Source organism: Panicum virgatum, chromosome 9K (assembly GCF_016808335.1).
Source record: "Panicum virgatum strain AP13 chromosome 9K, P.virgatum_v5, whole genome shotgun sequence".
NCBI lineage: Eukaryota > Viridiplantae > Streptophyta > Magnoliopsida > Poales > Poaceae > Panicum > Panicum virgatum.
This window is the reverse complement of record NC_053144.1, coordinates 20,290,283-20,312,332: the sequence shown is the minus strand read 5'-3', so window position 1 is coordinate 20,312,332 and position 22,050 is coordinate 20,290,283. Positions and strand designations below refer to the sequence as shown.

The 22,050-nt window shown below is 45.6% G+C and overlaps 1 protein-coding gene across 6 annotated transcripts; it reads right to left on the bottom strand.

The window, feature by feature from the left end:
- Positions 1-4,900: 4,900 nt before the first annotated feature.
- LOC120650670 (alpha-galactosidase-like) lies at positions 4,901-7,744 on the bottom strand. 6 transcript variants are annotated; one of them, XR_005665768.1, is made up of 8 exons: positions 7,131-7,744; positions 6,923-6,984; positions 5,989-6,131; positions 5,810-5,891; positions 5,653-5,719; positions 5,392-5,576; positions 5,247-5,307; positions 4,901-5,169 (listed from the first exon to the last, which is right to left on the bottom strand). XR_005665768.1 is itself a non-coding variant. In XM_039927870.1 (3 exons), exons 1-3 carry the CDS (start codon positions 7,316-7,318, stop codon positions 6,645-6,647), a joined length of 384 nt encoding a protein of 127 aa, XP_039783804.1. In that variant the 5' UTR covers positions 7,319-7,744; the 3' UTR covers positions 6,371-6,644. The 6 variants fall into 6 exon arrangements, 1 of the variants encoding a protein (XP_039783804.1); XR_005665770.1 differs by having other exon boundaries at positions 5,836-5,891; XR_005665767.1 differs by having other exon boundaries at positions 5,810-6,131.
- Positions 7,745-22,050: the final 14,306 nt, after the last annotated feature.

The following is a 22,050-nucleotide window of genomic DNA, read 5'->3' as shown; positions in this document are numbered from 1 at the left end:
CACATCACCGGCTTTTTACTGTTCTGTATCTACTCAGCCGATGCGACCGTTTCTTGCTCCTCTTCAGACTCATCATTAGTAGAATACTCCACATAGTTTGATCTTCTTCTGAAAAGGCTTCTTGGACTCATAGGATCGAGTCTCTCCTGTCATCCGACTTGCGATCTGGCTAATACTTTCAAACTCCTGCGATGCATATTTATCTTTAATGTGTGGCAAGAGTCCATTAAATGCTGCATCGGCCAACTGCTGATCGGACAGAATCAAACTGTAACATCGATTCTTGACATCTCTAAACCTCTGGATAAAAGCAGCAACCGATTCATCATTTCTTTGTCTCAAGCCGGTCAAATCGGTCAACTTTAATTCAATAATCCCAGAGAAGAAGAACTGATGAAATTTTCTTTCTAGATCGGCCCAATATAATATGGAGTTTGCTGGCAAAGTGGTGAACCAAGCAAAGGCCGATCCAGACAAAGACAAGGAGAACAAACGGACTCTGAGTGCATCCTGGTTGCCCGCTTCTCCCAACTATAGAAGGAACCTATTAACATGTTCCATCGTAGAAACTTCTCCCTGCCCTGAGAACTTTGTGAAATCAGGCATCTTATACTTGTGTGGGAGAGGAATCTGATCATAAGCCGGAGGATAAGGAGTCTTGTATATAACAGATTGTTGTTTTGGCCTCAAACCAAACTGCTCCCTCATCACCTCAGCTATCTTTGTGCTCCAATCAACTTGTGGCTCAACTATTGGCATCTGCTGAGGAGAAACCACGTTCGCTGCATTGGTCATCATCGCAAGTTGTTGAGCTACATGGTTCATCGGCTGTCCAGCCGATTGCATCTGTTGGGCTTGCTGGGACATCTGATTAGGTATCTGTTGAGTCATCGTCGGCTGTGTAGCTGATGGGTTAGCCGATTGTTGACCAGTGATATCCATGTACGGCACATTCACACACCGTATCTGTCTAGTTGCTTGATTGTGGAATACCCAGTTGATTCCCTTCTGATGCGGAGATTGCGACAATAACACTTCTGAAGGAGACTGGGGTTGGAGCAGGATAGCAAGACGCTGTTGTGGGGTCATCGGCGGTGGCACCGATGCATTAGCTTGTGTCATCTGTTGTGGACTCCATGCGCCTTGTGCATTCAGCTGTGTTGCCAATGTATTCTGCTGTGCACCCATCGGCTGAACAGCTGATGGATCAGGCTGAGAGGCTATCGGCTGAGAAGCCGATGCATTAAACTACATCTTGGGTGGCGTAGAAAAGAAATCCGGATGCATACCATACCCAGTAGTAGGATCCCATCCTTTAGGAAATACTTACGCAGATTCACCTTGCACATTTGTAGCAATCAGCGATGTGGTTGAGTAGATAGAATCTGTTGTACCCGCCGATGTTGCAGTAGTCATCTGAGGTGGATTTTGATTGTTGCTTGTTCCTGCCTGGCTATCTTGAGCCGATAGGGCTACTGCCATAGACACCTCCAAGGGAGTATATTGCATTTGATCTGGTTGTCTATAGCAAGGACCCATGCACCCTGGTAATGTGCCTTCAGCAAAAGTCTTGACCACTGCATAGTGCACCGTGTTGCCCATGATTGTTGCACTCTTGATGAAGGCTTGTGCCACAGTTTGGCCAATTGCGTCTATCATCTTGTTTTCACGTTGAGCCTCTGTCAATGGCTAGAAGGATGGAAGATTAAACTTCTTGATTACCTCACCAGATCTGTTGGTGTTGTACGACTTGAAGCATTCACGCTTGAATTTCTCCACCAGATCATCAAATTCCTTCTTTTGTTCTTCTTTGAGCTTGTCTTCAGGAACAGGAATCTGGTTTTCTTCTCTAACTGCAGATTTATCTGTGAGTTCCTCCATGTTGAAGCTTTCGTGTCCCACCGAGCGTGCCAAAAGATGTGTTGACGCAAAAATCAACACACTGGAATCCGAGGGCAAGTGTTCGCCGAGTCACGGAAAAGTCAACCAAGCGTGCCAGTCAATTTGACCTGTAATTGACAAGGGAGAAAACAAAATCAAATTCGAGAGCGTATCGGCTAGGATTCCCAATATCTCTCAGGTGGGTGCATCGGCAAGCTTTGCCGATACTATAGACGACAAAAAGATATTAAATGCGAGCGCATAGTGGATGAGCGTATCGGCAGGATCAGCCAATACACTAGGCGACAAAACCGGCTTTTTATGCAGTCGATCGCGTATGTATGGCAAGATCTAAGCTACGAATGTGTACCTTAGATGATGCGAAGCTAAAAACAGATCTAAACTGGCTCTTGAGATAACAAAAGTGTCACTCCAAAACCTAAAGCCAATCTAGTATGTTTTTAGATGTGATAATGGTCAAAAGCATAGGGAAAACCTACAAATCTAGCCAATATCGATAATTGGTGAATAAATCTAGACGAGACGACAGCGATGCGCCCGGAAGTCAAAGCCTAGATAAACTCGATAACTTTTGAATAGATTTGAACGAAGTCACAGCGATGCGCCCGGTAGCTAAAGCTCAAATATACTCGGTAAAACGAAAACTCACCAGCAAATCAAGTCGCTCGAATGTGAGGCGTCCTTGATCAACTTGAAAGAACTCGTCGAAAAAAGAAGAGAAAAAGCAAAGTCACCGAAAAAGTGCAAAGGAATTGTAAAGTTTGTTGTATTGGATGTGTATCAAGTTTTTTCGGTCCCTTACAACTCATATTTATAGCCTAGCGCTATCAAGTCCTAGCCGATTACGGCAAACATTACTTGACTTAAAAGAAAAGACTATCTAAAGATAAACTATTTTAAATACTACAACCGAATCATCAAGATTCTCGTAGAGTCCGGATCCTCTCCTCCTCCCTTGACTTCATCGGCAACTCTCTATCGGCCGGATACCAGAGCTGACGGATCACCATCTTCGCAGAATATTCCTCTGGTCCATCGGACGGACTCCCATCGGCTGATCCCAACCCTGTGCATCTTTTGGTTTCTTTTGAATCGGCCACCTTTCCTTCACCGAAATCATCTTCCTTGACACGTGTCAGAAAACGGTGTCAACAGTTGGCAGGAAGGACAAAGGAGACATCATGATCTATGTGAAATGTGAATTTACTCTAGAGGGCAATCTGAAGGGGGTTTCTTGCTTTTGTCTTCAGTTGAAATCCGTTGGAACCCCCTGCTCACACATCTTCTTTGTATTGGGCCATCGGGGAGAACGCAAGCTACCAGACTGCTGTGTTTTGGAAAGGTGGACAAAGGGGGCCAAGAGTGCTTTTCCACCAATAAGGAAGATCACCATGTATGAGTTTTCCACAACCCTTTTGAGGTACCGTGACCTATGCAATATCAGTCGGGCTGCATCCTTCTCAGCATCTCGTTCAACTGAAGGATATGAGCGGCTCAAAGGTGCCCTTCTTCAGGAAGCAGGTATGATCCTGCCAAATGTAGGAGCGAATGAAGGCAAGATGTATGGACCAGTGCTGCCACAAGCCCCGGAGGCTAATTGTGAAGACATCAGAGATGTATTGGATCCCTTGCATGTGCCTGACAGAGGGGCTCCCAAGAAAAAGCTAAAGTCAACTTCCAGTAAATCTGTTACTAAATGTAGCCTTTGTAAGCGCGAGGGTCACAATCGGCGTACATGCTTCATGAGAGCAGAAGTATTCCTTAGTTCGTCAATACAATGCTACGTGATGATGCCTGAAGATGTTATGACTAAATGCTAGTTATGACTAATGTTCCTCTTAATTTGTAGGAAACAAAGCTCCCTGAAGATGTGCTAGATGACTGATTTGTAGGTAAGGCGATGCAGCAGAACTGTACATTTCTCATCATACAATTTTTCCTTTTCTTCGCTGAGAAAGTCCTCTTTACGATGGGCAAATGATCCTTTCTTTTCCTGCTTGAACAGAACAAAGATGTCGGTCTACATCTTCTTCGTGCGCGACTTGTGATATCATGGACTTTTAATCAAGAGTTGGTTTGATGGTACCTATGGAGATCAGTGGAGCTGGGTTTCATTGTACTATACTCATTTTACCATGGATGTATCTGTAGACGTACACCTTTCTCGCTACACTTGTAACCAAAGTATTAACTCAATATGGAAATGCCTATTTTCCATTAAGAGTTAAGTACAATCTTTGTGGTATATAGAATCCCCAAGAAATCTTGATGTTGTGGAATGTGTGGATCGGAGAAGATTGGATGTCCGCCCAATGCGAAGCGGAGGTATCGTGTCCAAATCATCACGACGGTAGGTTGTCCAATGCATTGCTGGGGTTGCGTGTCCAAACAGTCGCCGAGGTAGAGTGCCCTAACAGCCTGGACGAAGTAGCATTTCATAGTGTCCAAACCATCGCGGCGATAGGGTATCCCCATCACGGCGATGGTAGGGTGTCCAATGTGCCGCGTAGGTAGGTGTCCAGTGTGTCGCGTAGGTAGGTGTCCAATCCGTCGCATAGGTAGCATGTCCAAAACAGCATGAGTTACAAAATTCTATCTGGTAGATCTTTCCATGTACTCCACCGGTCGGACCGGTGAGTGCATAGAATGGAGAACTCATCCCACAAATGTAGGAGTTGGCTAGTTCCTCCCCTACCCCACTCACCAGTCAGACCGGTGGTACTACCGTGGTGTCACCAGTTATCACTGGATATTTTCACCGGATACAATCACCGGTTAGTATCAAGCAATACGACATTTCTGAATGGTGAGTGGAGAACCAACGGCTTTTAGTTCTTCAAAGCCGTCCGTTGATGTCCACCGGTGATCATGGGTCCGTCTTTAGGGGCGACACATGCTACTGCAACTTGGAATACTTGTGTTGTTGACACGAAATCAAATTAATTTCATCACCGATAGATGGTAACTAGATTTACATACATAATAGAATAACAAAGCATACATCTAACAAGCTCCATTCATTAATATTTGTAATCCCCCGTGCAGGGCTGGTTACAATTAAACTAGCACTCCCTGAAGATCACTATATACACGTTTAATCAGAAGTCAATGGTACGCTCCCTTAAACAACAAGTTGTGAATAGAAGTCCCAATGCGGATCACTGTCAGTAATGAAGGGCTGGCCGAATGGATTGTTGCGAACATAAGTTTGAACATCATCCGCATCAGCTAGTTTCTGCAGATAGACGCGAAGGTCTCCACCGGGCCCTGCTTGTTAGGAATAAATTTGGCTGTATTAATAAGCTAGATAATTGTAAAGAACATTAATGTTTCTTGACACCTACCCACTGAATCATCTGTCCAGTTCTGATAACTGTAGGAGTGAGGAAAAATTCCAGTGTGTGGCTGCACAAGATGAAAATAGTGTGTCATTTCATTATAGGTGATCAATTTAGAAAGATTGACATAGGGAGATGTTTCGACAAATACAGGATTGTGAAGAGCTTTGTAAGGAGAGTCATCCACAAGAAATGTATTTGAAGGCGAGTAGTCCCCCTGTTCCTATGGAAGATCAGGGTCTTCCTTCTGCCACAGTTTTCTCAACTCCTTGAGCACTAAAGGTTTTTCCCTATTATCTTGTGTATTATGCCCAGTTTCTGTGCATTTAGATGCGTCTTGCAAATAGTTAAACCATAAAATTAGTATTAATACGATCACAAATTGGAATATACATGTGTATAGATGACTAACCCAACAAAATAACAGGCACGGTTTGAAATCTTTCATGACAATATCAACCACCAATTCCACATTATTTCTGGACAAATTAGAAAGCTAAAATTAGAACAACGTAAAACAAAATTGGAAACATCGAGACTAGAAGTCCAGAAACGTTAAGATATCGTACTTGTTTCTTGAGGACCATATAGCCACCTCAAAGTTCTGGGCGCAAAAGTCGAGAAACTCATCACTGTAAGGCCTTCGAAATACTGGTAAAAGGTGCATCAATGTATATTAACATCTTTCATTACAGGCTAGATTCATGAGCATCTGTGCAAATAGTAGCAATGGGATAAATATATTTACCTAACTTCCCTTCAGCACGGCCATCAGCCATGATACCGCTTTGTTGGTCATTGTTAATATCCGCAAGCACACCATTAAGATCTAAAATAAGAAGCTTCTTCTTCTTTGACGCTCTCTAAAGGAGTGTCTCAGTGAAACGGCACCTGGCACACAATTATCCTTGTCATCAAGGTCTCATAAGCATCATTGTATCTAAATTGAGATCTTAATGATACAAAAAAAGACAACTCAAGAAAGTATCGGAAACCATTACTTGGAACCAAACCTATATGGGAAGAAGTGGACCCACTAATATAGTTCGAGCCCACTAAGGTTGATCCCTAGGTCCGCCACGAACCTTAAGGCCGACCTAGGGATCAACCTTAGTGGGCTCGAACTATATTAGATCAAACATTCAATCAAAACTATACTACCAAAACATTATCCCAGTCAATATAGATTTACTACTTTACCCCGGATACAAAAAATTAATCCCGGAATGACAATTACCCCTCTTATTATTTTTCGCATGGGCCCCACAAGAAAAGGAGGTACCTGGTGCATACTAGCCCACCATTTAGTATGCACGTGGTGCATAGTAGGTACCTCTCTTTTGGGTACCTCTAGGTACCTCCTCACTTATCAGCCGTTAGATCGAGCGACGTGAGCCATCCATTTTATCCCCAACCATTGGAAATTGATTGCATTTTATTTGCCAAAAAGAAGAGACTAGAGAGCGGGTGAGGTGGCGCATTGATGTTGATGTATTTGTAGCCGAGAGCAGCGAGCCCGGTGGACACGAGCGCGTCAGCTGATGATGGGGGACACAGGAGGCAATCAAAGCGAGAAAGAAACAGGGAGCAAGTTCATCAGCTGCTGAATTTAGCAGACAGGCTCGGGTGGCCGCTATTGAAACACACGAGCCGGGGTAGAGTGAGACTGAAGAATTACTGACCGGTCTCCCTGATGACCACCTCGCCGTTGCCGTCGCACTGGAAGTGGTTCCAGCTGTTCCACCTGAGGTTCAGGGATCATACTGCTGGGATCAACACCTTGGGGGCAAAGATGGTGCTCACACAACGCACCAAAGATCACGCGAGGAACAAAAGTGGGGAAAAATGAAAGATTGTGCTCGGTGCTTTGAATCAAAGCTCAATACCCACCCCATGGGAGGGGCGGAGTCGAGGCCATTGGCCAGCATGCTCCGCCAGTGCGGCTCCTCCACGCGCACCGCCTTGCCCTCCGCCATGATGCCAGCCATGGTGGTGGCCACCGCCGCGGCCGCCACCAGCAGCGCCAGCCTTGCCGTCGCCGGCGGCGACTCGGGACGACTTCTGCCAACACCCGCCATGGCCCGCCCTCCTATCGCTCGCTCGCTCGCTCGCGCCCCTGTCACTCCTGCCTCGGTGGATAGACACTAGCTGTTTGTTTCCGATTATAAGCCGATTCTGGATGGAAATAAGCAAAAATCTCACCCAAACGTCTAGAAAAATTTGAGCCGCCGCTTACCAGGGAATCTCGAATACAACATGAAACTGGATTCAATCTTGAATCTAAGAAACAGAAAACAAAGAAACCCTTATTCGATCTCGGATCGATCAAGAACACCACGAACTCTAACCCTAGAAGAATCAGAAACCCTAACCCCAAGAGAAACCCCGAATCGAGTCAAGCAAGAACACCCTGAGGGGGCTGGCGGCGCCGCCGCCGCTCGCTCTCCCTCCGGCCAGCCATGGCCGCCGTCTCCACTCGAGCTCAGAAAGGGGAGAGAAGATGAATGGCGCTAGGGTTTGGGGTCCTCCCGATCGCCGGCCGTTTTGATCGACTGAGAGAGCCGGGCAGCCGTCGGATCGGGTCCGACGGTCTGCGACGGCCGGCAGATGACAGGCCAGATTTGGCCCAGGCAGGGGGGTGATGCCAGGCCGCTTTCCCGGCCCAGGCCCAGGTTGCGGCCTGGGCGCGGGGGGGGGGGGGGGCGCCGCCGCGCGGGTTGGGCCGCGGGCCAAAGTTGGCTTTTGGGCCGAATAGTCAGAAAGAATTTTGGTTTTCTCTTTTAATTTTCTGAAGCATTTAGAATATGAATTTGTTTAGAATTTATTTTCTATAAATAAATACACCAACATATATTATTTTAAGAGCATAAAATTAGAAGAATTGTACTTCTGAATATTTGGAATTTTACATGTTTCCGCTGCAAGAATTATTTTTTGTCTCTATGTTAATTTGAACCAACAAGATAATTGATATAGAGGCATATAGAATTTATTTTCTCAGAATCTTTGGAATTTTATGATATTGTAATTTTTGAACAAAGTTGATATTACAATATTATAATATTGATCAGAAATTTCTATGCATTTTCTCTATCTCTGCCAAAAGGTGATTTAGACTTAATGCACAGAATATTGTATGTTTGAATTTTGACCAAAGTTAAATTTAAACATGCCATTATTGTTATCTTGAATTTGTACTCAAATTTCTGAATTTTGGGATCCAACGATATGTCATATGTGAATGCCATTCCAGAATTAAATGGCCAAAACTATGGGAAATGTGTTTCAGAAATCACAAACTGCTCTGGGGATGGCTATTATAGATTTGGCCATCATAATGCCAACACCAGAAAAACCAGAAAATCCCGTGAGGGCTCAGAACGAAGCAGATGATGCATGGGCTATTCGAGAGAAAGCCCATGACATTAGTTGGACCAAATGGGACATTCAGCAGACACGATGGAATATTTCAAGCCGCAAGTGCCTGATGATTATCAGATGTTCCATTTCAGATGGTATAAGAATGGCAATCCCAGAATGTGCCAACGCTACTGAGAAATCAGCTAGTGTTCAAGTCATTTCCCAAGGACTCTTCGACTTTTCATGTCAATTAGAACACTCAGCTAGATAATTGGAACGTTGAGAAGCTGTTGACCCTATGCATTCAATCAAGGCCGCCAATGGAGGTGAGCCCGTCTTCCATGTTCAACAGAAAAACAAGAACTATCAGAACAATAAGAAACTTTTTGTAACACCCCTTGTGTTAATCTTGTACATTAGACGCTAAGCATCGCTTAATCATGATCATTAGTTTAAGCTTTGTCATTAGTGGTAATTGTGCATGCATAATTATATTTTGAATTCATGTCATCACATGCGTTCAAGTTTAATTATGTTTGCGCAATTTCTGATAATTACAAACCAGCAGTCAAAATCCAGTCCAATCTCTGTCTGAACCCCTCTTTGCGCTGAGTCTAAAATTAGCTTTGGTCTTCTTTTGACCCAATTTTATCTCTCAAGTCGTTGATCAAAACAACTTTTATCCAATACCAATGTTGTTGATCTTTTCTTCCTCTACAACTTCTATTTTGGCCAAATTTCAAGTTGCTGTGCGAAAATTTTAGTTTTGGGCGCTCCAAAATTGAATCTGTTTTGCCCCCAAACCCGGAGTTTCCGGGTTTGGAAACCGGAAGTTCCGGGTTTGGAAACCGGTAGTTCCGGGTTTGGAAACCGGAAGCTCCGGTTTTGCTCTGTTTCACCTACTCCGTCGCCCATACCGGCGACTGTGCCGCCGGCGACGCCACGCGTCGGCCGTCGCGGCGAACTTCGCCCTCCATGCGCGTCGCCCTTATCCTTCGTGAGCACGGGAACCTTCTCCTCCCTTCTATCCCTTTCTCCTTCCTCACTCTCACGCCAAGCCCGACACGGGCAGAGCTCGTCACCGGCGCCCCTCCGGCCAAACCCCGCCGCCCTGCTTCGTTTCTTCGCGCCCCAAGCCGCGCAGCCTCACCCCGCACCTCCTCCGCCCCATCCTGAGCTCGACCGAGCCCTATCCCGGCCGAATCGGCCTCTCCTCCGTCGACCCGCCATTGCCGTCCCCATCGAAGCTCCACCCCTCACGCCGATGACCCTTGCCGTCCTCCGCCCGATTCTAGCCCGTGGTGAGCTTTTCCGCGAGACCCTCATCCTCCCCGACCCTTTTCCTCTTCGATCCGGGCGCCGTCGGCGTCCGAACGCCGCCGCGCCACCGTGGCCGCCGAGCTGTGCCGCCAGCGCACGCCGCGGGCTGCTCCTGCGCAGGCCCGGCCGCCCCCGCCGCAAGCCCCGGGACCGCAGGGCTCCCCTAGCCGTGGGCCAGCCCTGCCCGCCGCTGGCCGGCCACGCCGCCGGCGGGGAACGCAGAGCGCCGCCGCCCCTGCCCTTGCACGCCACGGGCCGGCCATGGCCTTGGCCTGGCTGTCCCCTGTTTTTGCCCCAAAACCGGAACTTCTGGTTTTGGAACCCGGAGGTTCCGGTTTCCAGTTTTGTGTACTGATCTTGTAAAATGCGTAGTAAATAGCAGAAAAATGCAAACTAAATTTTGTTGAGTTGTTTAGATCAAGATCTTCAAAGGAAAAATACTCATGCATATGAAATGTCAATTTTGCCCCAGCTAATTTTTGGTTTGTGCTTAAGCTAGTTTATTTTGTATCTGTTTTTCTGTTGGTCTAATAATCATGAAATTTTTGTAGTAGACTACTCCTTGCATGTGTAGTTCACTGAAAAAAAAAATTCATGAGCATAGCCTATGTACAAGTTTGTAGATCTAATATTGCTTGATTTTCATTCTAAGGCTAAATAAATGTTTTCGGTCATCAATAAATGTTGTTAAATTTTTTGTTGCATGTTCTTTCAATATCTTGTCTTACTGGTAACTTTTGGGTGGCTCGATTAAGTCTGTAAGCCAGGTTTTGCTTTTATTTCATTCCTAGCTGCAGCTTTTCTTTTTGTGGTTAAGTGAATCCTTTTATGCGTTGGGGCTTTCAGTATTTTGTGATCAGTAGTTTGATGCTAGTCATGTCTTCCTTTTTAGTTACCTCGCATTGCATCGTGAGTACCTTGTAGCATTTTCTTGCATTCTTTTAATTGTTGCATGGCATCTTTCTTTACGTATAGACATCACGAGCGAAGCCGTCTACGAGTTGGTCGCTGAACCGATCCAGGAGCCGCAAGCCGGGGAACCACAAACCGACGAAGCAGCTGAGCAAGCTACGGAGGAAATTGCTAACCCCACTGACCTGCAAGGCAAGCCCCAGAGCATAACCCCTACTTTAAAACTTATACAATGTATTATTTAAGTACTTGTGCATTAAGTTCTATGAGTTACTTGGAACCTTAAATGCATTATCTTTAGGAGACCCCGGTCTTTTACTAGCATGATAGGTCGATAGCACTGCCATGCTTAAGTAAGATACGGTAGAAGACGGGTGATTTCCTGTCACCCGCGAGATATAGGTTTGGTACATCAGTATGAAAGTAAGAAATAATGCTGTGAGAATGGAAATGGAGACCGGGCGGAGGGAAAGTTAGACATAACTATGGAATAAAGGAAAGTTGGGTCTTCGCCTGTGTTAATTGAGGACCGGACTGTTGCTGGCCGTGCTGACCAAGATTGAATAGTACTAACCACATGCCGGAAGTAGGAGGTAGTCGAAATCGGTAAGCTAATTACCTAAATTGCGTCGAAATCTGATTCTCAACCCGTGGTGCTGGGCAAGGGTTGACGGATGGTGAAGTCATCCACGGGATCACCGGGTGTTCGCACGTGCGGGGCTCATCATCCGGGTGTTTGCGGGCTTGACTCAGGCTTCGGGGTAATCATGGGAACAGTTGCTCGGTGTGACTCGCCGGGGTCACACTTGGCTTGTGGGTTAGGTCCACCTTGCAAGGTTAAATCGGATCGATTCGCCGTGACTCGCGGTTATGAGAACCTTGGTCACTTCGTCGCATCGTAGTAAAGAAGTGGAATGAGACTGGAGTGGAAATGTTGAGTTTTATGTTACTAAAGATTAATATGATCAACCATGTATGCTATAGAGAAATAGGCGAACATAGTTTATAGCTGTCAACTCAATTGGAGCTAAAATATTGAAAGTAAGGATCCAGTATCAGTAGCTTTTCCGCAAAACAACTCCAGAGCCAAAAAAGCCTTGCATGTCTAGATAATGGGGTAAATATTCCCATAAACGGGTAAGTCTTGCTGAGTATTAGAGTACTCAGAGTTTGGTTGTACCCCCCTTCTGAGCAGGCTGTGTTCCGGAAGACTTTGAGGAGATCTGCGCATCTTGGGTGGGTCAACCTCTTCCTCCGGGTTGGACTGTCGAGTGGGTTCCGTCTTCTCCATGAAGTACGGGCAGATTGGCCTCACATCAGTGGGAAAGATGTGAAGCTCGTCTTTTGTCGGCGATAACAGTTATCGTATTGTATTTTGGGTCTCTGTTTTAAACTCTGTTTTACTTCCGCTGTGTTGAACTCTGAGATTTGGATTGTAAACCCTGGATTGTAAAACTTTGTTGTAAATTATTTCTGAAGCTTGTGTTAAACTATGTTTGTAAATTAACTTGAACTTTGCTTGTGCTTGTAATCACCTGTGCTCGTCTTTTGTCGAGAGTTCCCGTGTAATCGATCCTGGTTACAGCAGGCAGTCTGGGTGTACTGGTTGAGTGTAGAAGCTGTGGTGTAAGCATAAGTTGTTAATTATTGCACTTGATCAGTATTATTTGGACTGTTCTGTGACACTTTTCCCACCGAGTACAAATCAGAAGAAATTTGATAAGTGTGTCCCGATTAGATGATGACTCTATTGATTGTCATTTTGGTGATGGCAAGTGTGAAATACAGTTTAATAAAGAATGTGATGGTCTTGCTTTTCGACAAGACAAGTTATATTTGCTATCACTGCCTGAGAAAGTGAATGCTGAATTCCATGAGAATAAGAATGCCTCATCATCTATGAATGTTAATAAGAAACTAGAGAATTGATGCAATCTCATCGAAATTATGGCAATGTCTTTTAGGCAATATTTCGAGGGGGAGAATAGAGTGCTCAGTGAAAGCATCAATTCTTCCACCATTAGAAATTTCAGATTTAGAACAATGTATCGATTATATTACAGGAAAATATGTTAAGAACATAAAGAAAGGTGCCAAACGAAGTGCGGAAATTTTAGAAATAATTCACATAGACATGTGTGGACCGTTCCCTGTCACTACTATGGATGGTTATGATTCTTTCATAACATTTACAGACGATTACTCGCGTTATGGCTATATTTATCCAATCAAAGAGAGATCAGAAGCGTTGGATAAATTCAAGATATTTAAAGCAGAAGTAGAAAATCAAAATGATTTAAAGATAAAGATAGTCAGATCAGACCGTGAGGGAGAGTACTGCGGTCGGCACACCCCGTATGGCCAAGTTCCTGGACTTTTTGCGAGGTTCTTACAGGAAAATAGCATAGTTGCCCAGTATTCTACACCGGGCGAGCCTCAGCAGAACGGAGTGGCTGAAAGAAGGAACCGCACCCTGATGGATATGGTAAGAAGCATGATGAGCTACTCCACGCTACCGATTAACTTGTGGATGGAGGCGTTAAAAACCGCTGTCCACACTCTAAATCGTGTGCCAAGTAAATCGGTGCCGAAAACACCGTATGAATTATGGATAGGAAGAGAACCCTCGCTTAATCATTTTTTGCGTATGGGGCTGTCCAGCTGAGGCCAAAGTGTTTAATCCAAACATTGGAAAGTTAGATCCCAAAACAGTCAGTTGCCATTTTATTGGCTATCCAGAAAAATCGAAAGGGTATCATTTCTACTGCCCTAACAGACACACGAAGTTTGTAGAAACAAGACACGCGGCCTTCTTAGGAGATCAGATGATCAGGGGGAGCATGGCAGCCAGAAAAATTGATCTTGAAGAGAAGCGGGTATTTGTTCCCACTCCGATGACTCAAGAGCCATATTTCTCATTGCATGTGGTCGCGACACTAATAGAGCAGGAAACTGCAGTGCCAATACCTGTTGTCAGTTCTCCCGACGTGGCAGAAAATGAAAATGAGGAGCCCGTTCCTCATGATCAAATAGAACCCGCTGCCATGGACGAGGGGAGCCGCAGCAGCCTGTGCAAGAAATACCAGTCCCAGCGGCCTTGGGTAGGCCACAAAGAATTAGAAAGCCAACTATTTTTGACGATTACGAAGTCTTTAATAGCGAAAAAATACAGAATGAGGATTATCCCACCTCTTTTGAAGAAGTCATGAAAAGCGCAAATTCATCCAAATGGTTTGCAGCCATGGAAGATGAATTGAAATCCATGAGTACCAATAAAGTTTGGGACTTAGAAGAAATTTCTAGAGGAGCCAAAATAGTAGGCTGCAAGTGGGTCTACAAAATGAAATATAACTCCAAAAGAAACATAGAAAGATATAAGGCGCGACTCATAGAAAGATATAAGGCGCGACTCGTGGCAAAAGGCTTCACGCAAAGAGAAGGAGTTGACTACAATGAGACCTTTTCTCCGGTCTCATGTAAAGATTTTTTCAGAATAATAATGGCCTTAGTGACACATTATGATTTAGAATTACATCAAATGGATGTAAAGACGGCATTTCTAAATGGGGATCTATATGAAAACGTCAACATGGCACAGCCGAAAGGTTTTGTCGTGGAAGGCAAAGAAAATTTAGGGTGTCGCCGGAAGAAATCAATTTATGGCTTAAAGCAAGTTTCAAGGCAGTGGTACTTGAAATTTGATGAAACAATCAGAAAGTTTGGATTTAAAGAAAATGAAGAGGACAATTGCATTTATGCGAAGTTTAAGAATGGAAAATATATTTTTCTCGTCCTGTATGTGGATGACATTCTGCTAGCTAGCAGTGATGTTAATCTACTACTAGAGACAAAGAAATTCTTGCCCTCGAATTTTGACATGAAAGATCTTGGTGAAGCTTCATTCGTTTTACGAATCGAAATTCACCGAGATAGAAGAAAAGGGGTTTTAGAATTATTGCAGAAGACATACTTAGAAATGGTATTAAAGAAATACGGTATGCATGCGAGCAAGCCCACACCTGCTCCAATAGTCAAGGGTGATAGTTTTGCAAAACATCAGTGTCCTAATAACCAGTACGAGCTCGAACAAATGAAGGCAGTGCCTTATGCTTCAGCTGTTGGAAGCTTACAGTATGCACAAGTGTGCACGCGCCCTGACTTAAGTTTTGTTACCGGGGTACTTGGTAGATACCAGAGTAATCCAGGCATAGAGAACTAAAAGATGGTAAAGAAAACTTTGCGCTATGTGAGGGGCACAACCGGCCTCATGCTAACATAAAAAAAATCAGACACTTTAGAAATAGAAGGTTATTCAGATTCAGACTTTGCAGGAGATGTAGATCATAGAAAATCCACGTCTGGATACATCTTCACTCTTGCAAAAGGAGTGATATCGTGGAAAAGCTCCAAATAGTCAGTAACAGCATCCTCCACGATGTATGCTGAATTTGTGGCATGTTATGAGGCCTCCGTGCAGGTCACATGGATAAAGAAATTTGTACCCAGATTGAGAGTGGTCAACAGCATAGAAAGACCACTGAAATTATACTGTGACAATGAGCCTGTAGTGTTTTATGCTCATAACAACAAGTCGAGTGGTACTGCCAAACACATCGACATTAAGTTTTATGGTGTTAAAGAGCAAGTCCAGGATCAAACAATTTGTCTAGAACATATTAGAACGAACCAGATGTTAGCGGATCCGCTTACAAAAGGCCTACCACCCAAAGTGTTCAGAGAACACTTAGCCAGCATGGGTTTAAGGGAAAGCCTATGATTCCTGGACAAAGAAGGCCCTAGAATAAGACTCCGTTTCAGACCAGAAAGGTGATTGTGGCTGTTAATCTAACGGTAATAACTGTCATGATGAGGCACGCCCTATACACTGATCTGCAATGAGATGGACCAAACTCAGATACAGAACAAGAATAAGAACAACGAGAGATTAAGGGGGAGAATGTTGGAGTTGATCTCCAGGGCCTGATCCAAAGATCGGGCCGTGCCTCTTGAACGCACCCTGATCGGGGGTGTCCAGCCCATATGGCTGGTGGGCCCCCGTTGCCCACGCTGTATATATGAAACAGGACGGGGGCTGGGGCACGCGACACGAGATTCACCGCCGCCACAACCCCCTCCGATAACCCTACCGATCGAGGGAGCGCGAGGCCGACGGGAAGCTCCGCCAGCGCCGTGATGTCCACCACGACGGCCAGATCCTCTACTCTCCGACCCGACTTCCTCGCCGCCATCGGAGCCATGGCGAACTAGAGCTCCAATTCGTCCGCGCCGCCACCGGCCGATGGTCTGCGCACCTCTGCTCACCTTCCTCTCATTCTTGTACTAGATTAGGGATGAACCAGTGGCGGAGCTAGCCAAAAAATTTAGGTGGGGCAGGCCGGCAGGGGGCCGCAGGCGGGTGCGGGCCAGCCGCCTGCGGGGTGCCGGCGGGCGGGGGCCGGCACCCAGCAGGGTGCGGCACTGTAGCGGCACGGCGGTCTGTGCCAGCGGGCGGAGGCCGGCAGGGAGCTGCGGTGCGCCGTGCGCGGTGGTGGGTGCCGACGGGCGGGGGGCGACGGCGCACGGCGATAGCCGGCGGGGCGGGGGTCTGCTCTGGCCTCTGGCCGTCTGGCAGCTGGGCGAGCGAGCGGCGCCCGTGGCCTCTGCCCTATGACCTAGCCGCAAAAACAGGAGCACCGCCGCCCGGGGATTGGGGACCGGGCTGCGGACTTGCCGGAGGAGGAGGAGGTGGGGGTCGGGGTTCCCGGCGGCTAGCTGGGGCATATGCCACATTGCGTGATGGGTGGCTCCGCCACTGGGATGAACAATTTGTATCTCTACTCAGAATGTTTCCCCATACCCGATTTGTATGCCTAGACTTGATCTTGTACAAAAACTAAGAGTTCATGATTCTAACAAGCGGCGGTGAGCACAGAAGCGGCGGGCGCAAGCGAGCGGTGAGCTGCAGCCTGCAGGGGAGAGAGAGAGAGAGCTCACGTGCTGCCCCAGCCGTGAATGGATACGAGTAGGAGTGGGAAAAAATAGAAAGAAAAAAGAAACATTGGGAAAAAAGCCTTTAAATATTATTATTTCGTGATTTAGTTCTACCCATCATTTATGTACTAGTAGTTTACAAATTTATACTAGTACATCTTTTGGTATGTTTGTGATATTAATTTATTTTATCTAATAGTAATATAATTATATAGTCAAGATATTAAAAAATATAAGAATTATTGAATCCTGCTCGTATTCAAGAAAAAAATGAGATATCATCAATCTTAAAGGCATTTCAAACATTTTACCATTCAACTCAGAGAATCGACTCAAAATAATCAGAATTGCCAAACATTCAGCTTATTCAGACAGCCGATTCTCCAGCCAGCTGACTTATCTCAGAATTTTGATTCTCAGGTAAGCCGAGATCCGTAAAAGCGGAAACAGGGCCAACCCCGGAACGCAGAGCACATCGCGGTAGGCAAGTAGCCCTCCACTCGCGAATTTCCCAACCGAGCTAGTGCTCGACTCAGGGCCCGAGTCAACCAAAATGGCTCACGCCACCCAACAAAATCTTGGTGACGCCTGTTATCTTTTTGCTCGCACGAACGTACCTTACTTACGATCTCCTCTACACAGAACTTGTGAGTGGGTAAAAGATACTTTTCTTTTAAAGTAATTCGTGAAGGACCATTTAGTACGAGATTAAGACACCGACCGACACTAAATGTCACCCTTTAGCACTGGGTGGTGTCATTGACCGGTATTAAATGGCCGTGTATGTTTGGTCTGGTACAAAAATAGCTTCGGGAGCTTTCAAATTTGAACCCGATACTAAAATGGCTCCCAAACTCATTTAGTATTGATTTTAAATGTGATCGGTACTAATGTCCACCAACTAAATGCTCAGATTCTAGTAGTCAACAGTGACTTGGCGGGAGACATTGATGGGCGGCGAAGCACCACAGGAGTGCTCTTCAAGCTTGGAGCTTACCTGATCACTTGGCAGTCGCAGATGTAGAAGGTTGTTGCTCTATCTACATGCGAGCCGGAGTACATTGCAGCGGCAACAGGGAGCTGTCAAGGGAGGCTACATTGGTTGTTACAGAAGATCACCAAAGAAGAACTTGGAACACTGGTACTCAAGGTGGACAACAAGTCTGCCATTGCATTGGCAAAGAATCCCGTCCTTCACGATCGCAGTAAGCATATTGGCACTCGTTTTCACTTCATTCGTGAGTGTGACGACAGAGGACATATCATCCTCGAGCACGTCCAGACCAACTGATAGCTCACGAATATTCTTACCAAGGCCCTTGGGCACAGTGGCGGAGCTCGAATAAAAATTTAGGTGGGGCACATTGCCACTGCTCCATTGCTCACCACCTCGCCAGAAGGTAGGAAGACGGAGTCTTAGTGGTGCGACTCCGGCAGTAGGTGGGGCAGCTGCCCCAGCCTGCCGTCTGGGGAGCTCCGCCATTGCTTGGGCAACTTCAGTTCCAAGAGCTGAGGACTTTAGTTGGGATGGAGGAGATCAAGCAAGAGCTTGCAAATTAGGGGAAGACTTGTTAGAATAATTAGCTAGCTCTTGCATTTTTGTATTAGTCTGATAGAAGGGTCAAAAAAGGTACAGAAGAGAGCAGTACCAATGCCAACTTGCAACCTGCAGCAGTAGCAACTTGCAGCCTGGTAGCAGTAGTAAGGGGTGTGTTTGGTTGAGCTGTGACTTTTAGAAAAGCTGCTGTGAGCTGTAGGCTGTGGAAAAGCAGCTGTGAACATGTAACTGTGGGAAAAGCAGAAGACTGTTTGGTGAATTGGCTGTGGCTTTTAGAAAACTGTTTTGCGGACCCCACGTGTCATACACATTACTGACCACTCAACAATCCCCCCTCTCTTTGAGAGGCAGACCCCACGCGTCAACCCTTCTTCTTCCTCCATCTCACCAATCTTCTTCCTCTTCCTCTCTCTCTCTCTCTCACCGAGGTTGATAGGGGCTTGCTGTAGATGCCACCCATGTCGCCCGTACCGGGCCGGCTGTGCCACCTGGGCCGGGGATGGCCGTGCCGGGGCTGCCAGGAGGAGCTCGCCCTTGGAGTGGTGGCACCGCGGGGATGGCCACGCGGAGCTTGAGCTTGCCCGCGAGCTTGCCCACCTGGGCGTCCAGGAACGCGACGAGTGCAACGGTCGCCGTGCATCACCGGATTAGGAGGGGGTGCCACAGGAGGGAAGCCAGGGAGCAGGTGAAGGGACGCCGACGAGGAAGGGTCGCGAGAGGAGAGAGCGACAGAGAAAAAAGAAGCGAACCGGTATCAACATAACCAGTGGCAAACGGATAATTTTTATGCTCAAAAGCCAGTAAAAGCAGGAGGAAGGTGCTTCTAGATTTGTATTAGGCAAAAACTGGCTTGGAGCAAATGTAGCTGTGGCTTTTGAGCCCTTTGGTTTGCTTTTAACTTTTGTAAAAGCAAAAGCATGTTGAAAACCCAACTAATGGCGCTCTAAAATTAGTAAATAGTAGAAGAGTGTAGAAGCTAGTAACAGTACAAGGCCATATCTTGGCCATACCTTTCCGGAGTCTTCTCTATTGTAGTGTATATATATAATGGAAGGGATAGAGTAGAGCAACATCAGTTCAGTTTTAGAACAGCACAACCAGTCTAGCAGCCCTCTCTGTTTTCTTCCTTCTTTCACCTCCCAACTCAAATGCAGGGGCAGAGCTAGGTAGAGTGCAGCGAGTGCGGCTGCACCCAGAAATAATTCATAATCACTTACAATTTCTAGATTTTCACCATGTTAGCGTCAAGGCATACACATACTATGAAGCGTCGCACCCCCTCTATCTTTCTGCAGCTCTACCCCTTCTCAAATGTGTGTATGTGGGTGAGATTGTGAGGGACCAGATCAATGAGTAGTGCCAACACTAGGCACCGAAGGTCCAGTCGTGCACTGTGAATAGAAATGTTTAGTTCAACAATTAAACCATGTAAACACAAAACCATAAAAGAAAGAAAATATAAAGAAAATTATTTTCGATGCACTCTAGGTTTCAGTAATTCATGTTATGCAATTTTTGAAGCACAAGTGTACATCATGTTTAATCTACCAAGCTGACTTTAATATTCTCCTAGATGCAATATAGACTATACAGGTAGCAAACTTTAATAAGTGGAAGCCAAAATATAAATGTAGGTGAAAAAAAGTGAGTAAAGTAAAAGGCAAATCCGTGCATATTGTGCAGTTTTACACAATATGCAAAGTCACAAAAAAGTAACTGAAGAATTAATGGACCTACTCTCAATTGGAATGCCGTGGATCCATTTTCTATCAAATGACTAAATCAAAGATATATATATCTATTGGTTCAAACTTATCATCTAGCTCCAAAAGGAAGTAGCAGGAAATCTTTTTTGAGCAAACATACACATAAAAACTTAGAAGTGCTAAAATGTGACCCAAAGGCCGAATCTACAACAAAGGGGTAGTCCCAAACTAAGCACAACAAAACTGTTTGTAGGTAAGCTGAATTCGATAGCAGCAAACACCTTAAAAGCCATCTAATTGCAAACAAGTAGGAGAATATGCACAACTAGCTAAGGAAAAGCTATTATATGGCAAAGACATGTCAATCTTGAACAAGCATGAGAGATAATGGGAGAATATGTACAATTAAATAAACTTATGATGACCGGTTCAGCTAGATCACGCTTCACACAAATCAGTATGCATGCAACCACAAACGCATCTGATGCAAAAGCAAAATTGAAAGGAAGGGAGGAACAAAGATCAGGAACAACTTCTATTCCATTTCCATTATAACATGATCAAATTGAGAGAACTGGAACATATTTGTTTTTATTGCTATTGATGCTCAATAATAATCATTTCGAAGCGTCAACTTGATTAGAAAATCATGCGAGTTTATATTTCTTACACGCATCTGTCTGCAAATGATGGCTAAAACCCACTTTACCCCTAGAAAATATGCAAGACTTGTTTTTGAGCTAGAATGCAGGTTGCAAGCACACTTTGATCCAATGTAGAAATCTTCGATCAATCAAAGCGCAAGTATCAGGCTCAAATGGATTGAAAGAGGCCCACCTGTAGGACGAACACGTTAAGACAAGAGGCCTAGCACGTTGTTTGGACATGAGGGACATCAAGACAGCCCACAGGAGAAAGTTGGGGCAGTTGGCGCCAATGGGTCATCGGTCGACTGGCCTAGTCGGCCAACCAGCACAAGGCAAACCGACCTACATCCCTTGACGTGGTGCCTCCTAATTGGTTCCCCATGGCGGTTTGGCAAGGCTTTGCTGCTGAAGGTCGTCGTGCTACCCATAACTCCCGCCTATATATATGAGAGGGGGGGTTGAGATTATGAACACATCTCAAGTTGAAACTCGAGCTCATTCTCTTGTTTAGCTTTATAGGTTAGTGAAGTTTAGGCTGAAGTAGTAGTCATCGGGTCCCCGGAGTTCTCAGGAGTTCCGGTATGAGTTCGTCTCTAGCTCTCCTTTGTAATTATCGGTCATTTGTAATAGACTTATCTTATAGTTACCGATATCTTCATGAGTTATGTTCCGAGATGTCAGACATATACTTCATGATCTGTGTGCATTATTGCCCAATGCCTGAGACAATTAGCATATTAGCTTTAGAACTCTAGTGCCTGTTCCAGTATTCTTATGGGGGCGGCGCGCGGAGGCGAGGAGGAGGAGCAACGGCGGCGGCGGTGGGAGGGGGTGGAGGATGGATGAGGAGCAGTGACGGCGGGGGCGATGAGGAGGAGCGGTAGCGGGCGGGGCGAGGAGGAGGAGCGGCGGAGGTTCGAGCTCACAAAAAATTTTGGCAGCAACCTTTCGGCGTCTCTCTCGGGCGCACCTCGAATGAAATTTTTTTAAGTCCCGAGCCTCCATATATACTAGCATCGATTTGTAGGGGCGGGGCGGCGCCTCACGCTCCCCTACAAATAGATTTGTAGGGGCGGGCAACCCGCCCCTAAAAATTCATTTGTAGGGGCAGGTGAGGCCCCGGCCTGCCTCTAAAAATCATTTTTCAAATTCCATCAAAAATTTGTTTAATGCAAAAAAGTAAAACACATCAAAAAAATTGTGAAATTTTTACCATAGGAATATTGTGATATGTATAACATAAAAAAATATCAAAATCACATTTCAGTGTATATAATGAATAAAAGTGTTGAAACCACAATGTATATCTATGTCAC

Coding starts and splice junctions, on each gene's coding strand:
- LOC120650670 (XM_039927870.1), bottom strand. CDS start 7,318: ATGGCGGGTGTTGGCAGAAGTCGTCCCGAGTCGCCGCCGGCGACGGCA. Junction 6,985..7,130: donor GACTCCGCCCCTCCCATGGG/GTGGGTATTGAG, acceptor CCTGAACCTCAG/GTGGAACAGCTGGAACCACT. Junction 6,779..6,922: donor GGTGGTCATCAGGGAGACCG/GTCAGTAATTCT, acceptor CCCCATCATCAG/CTGACGCGCTCGTGTCCACC.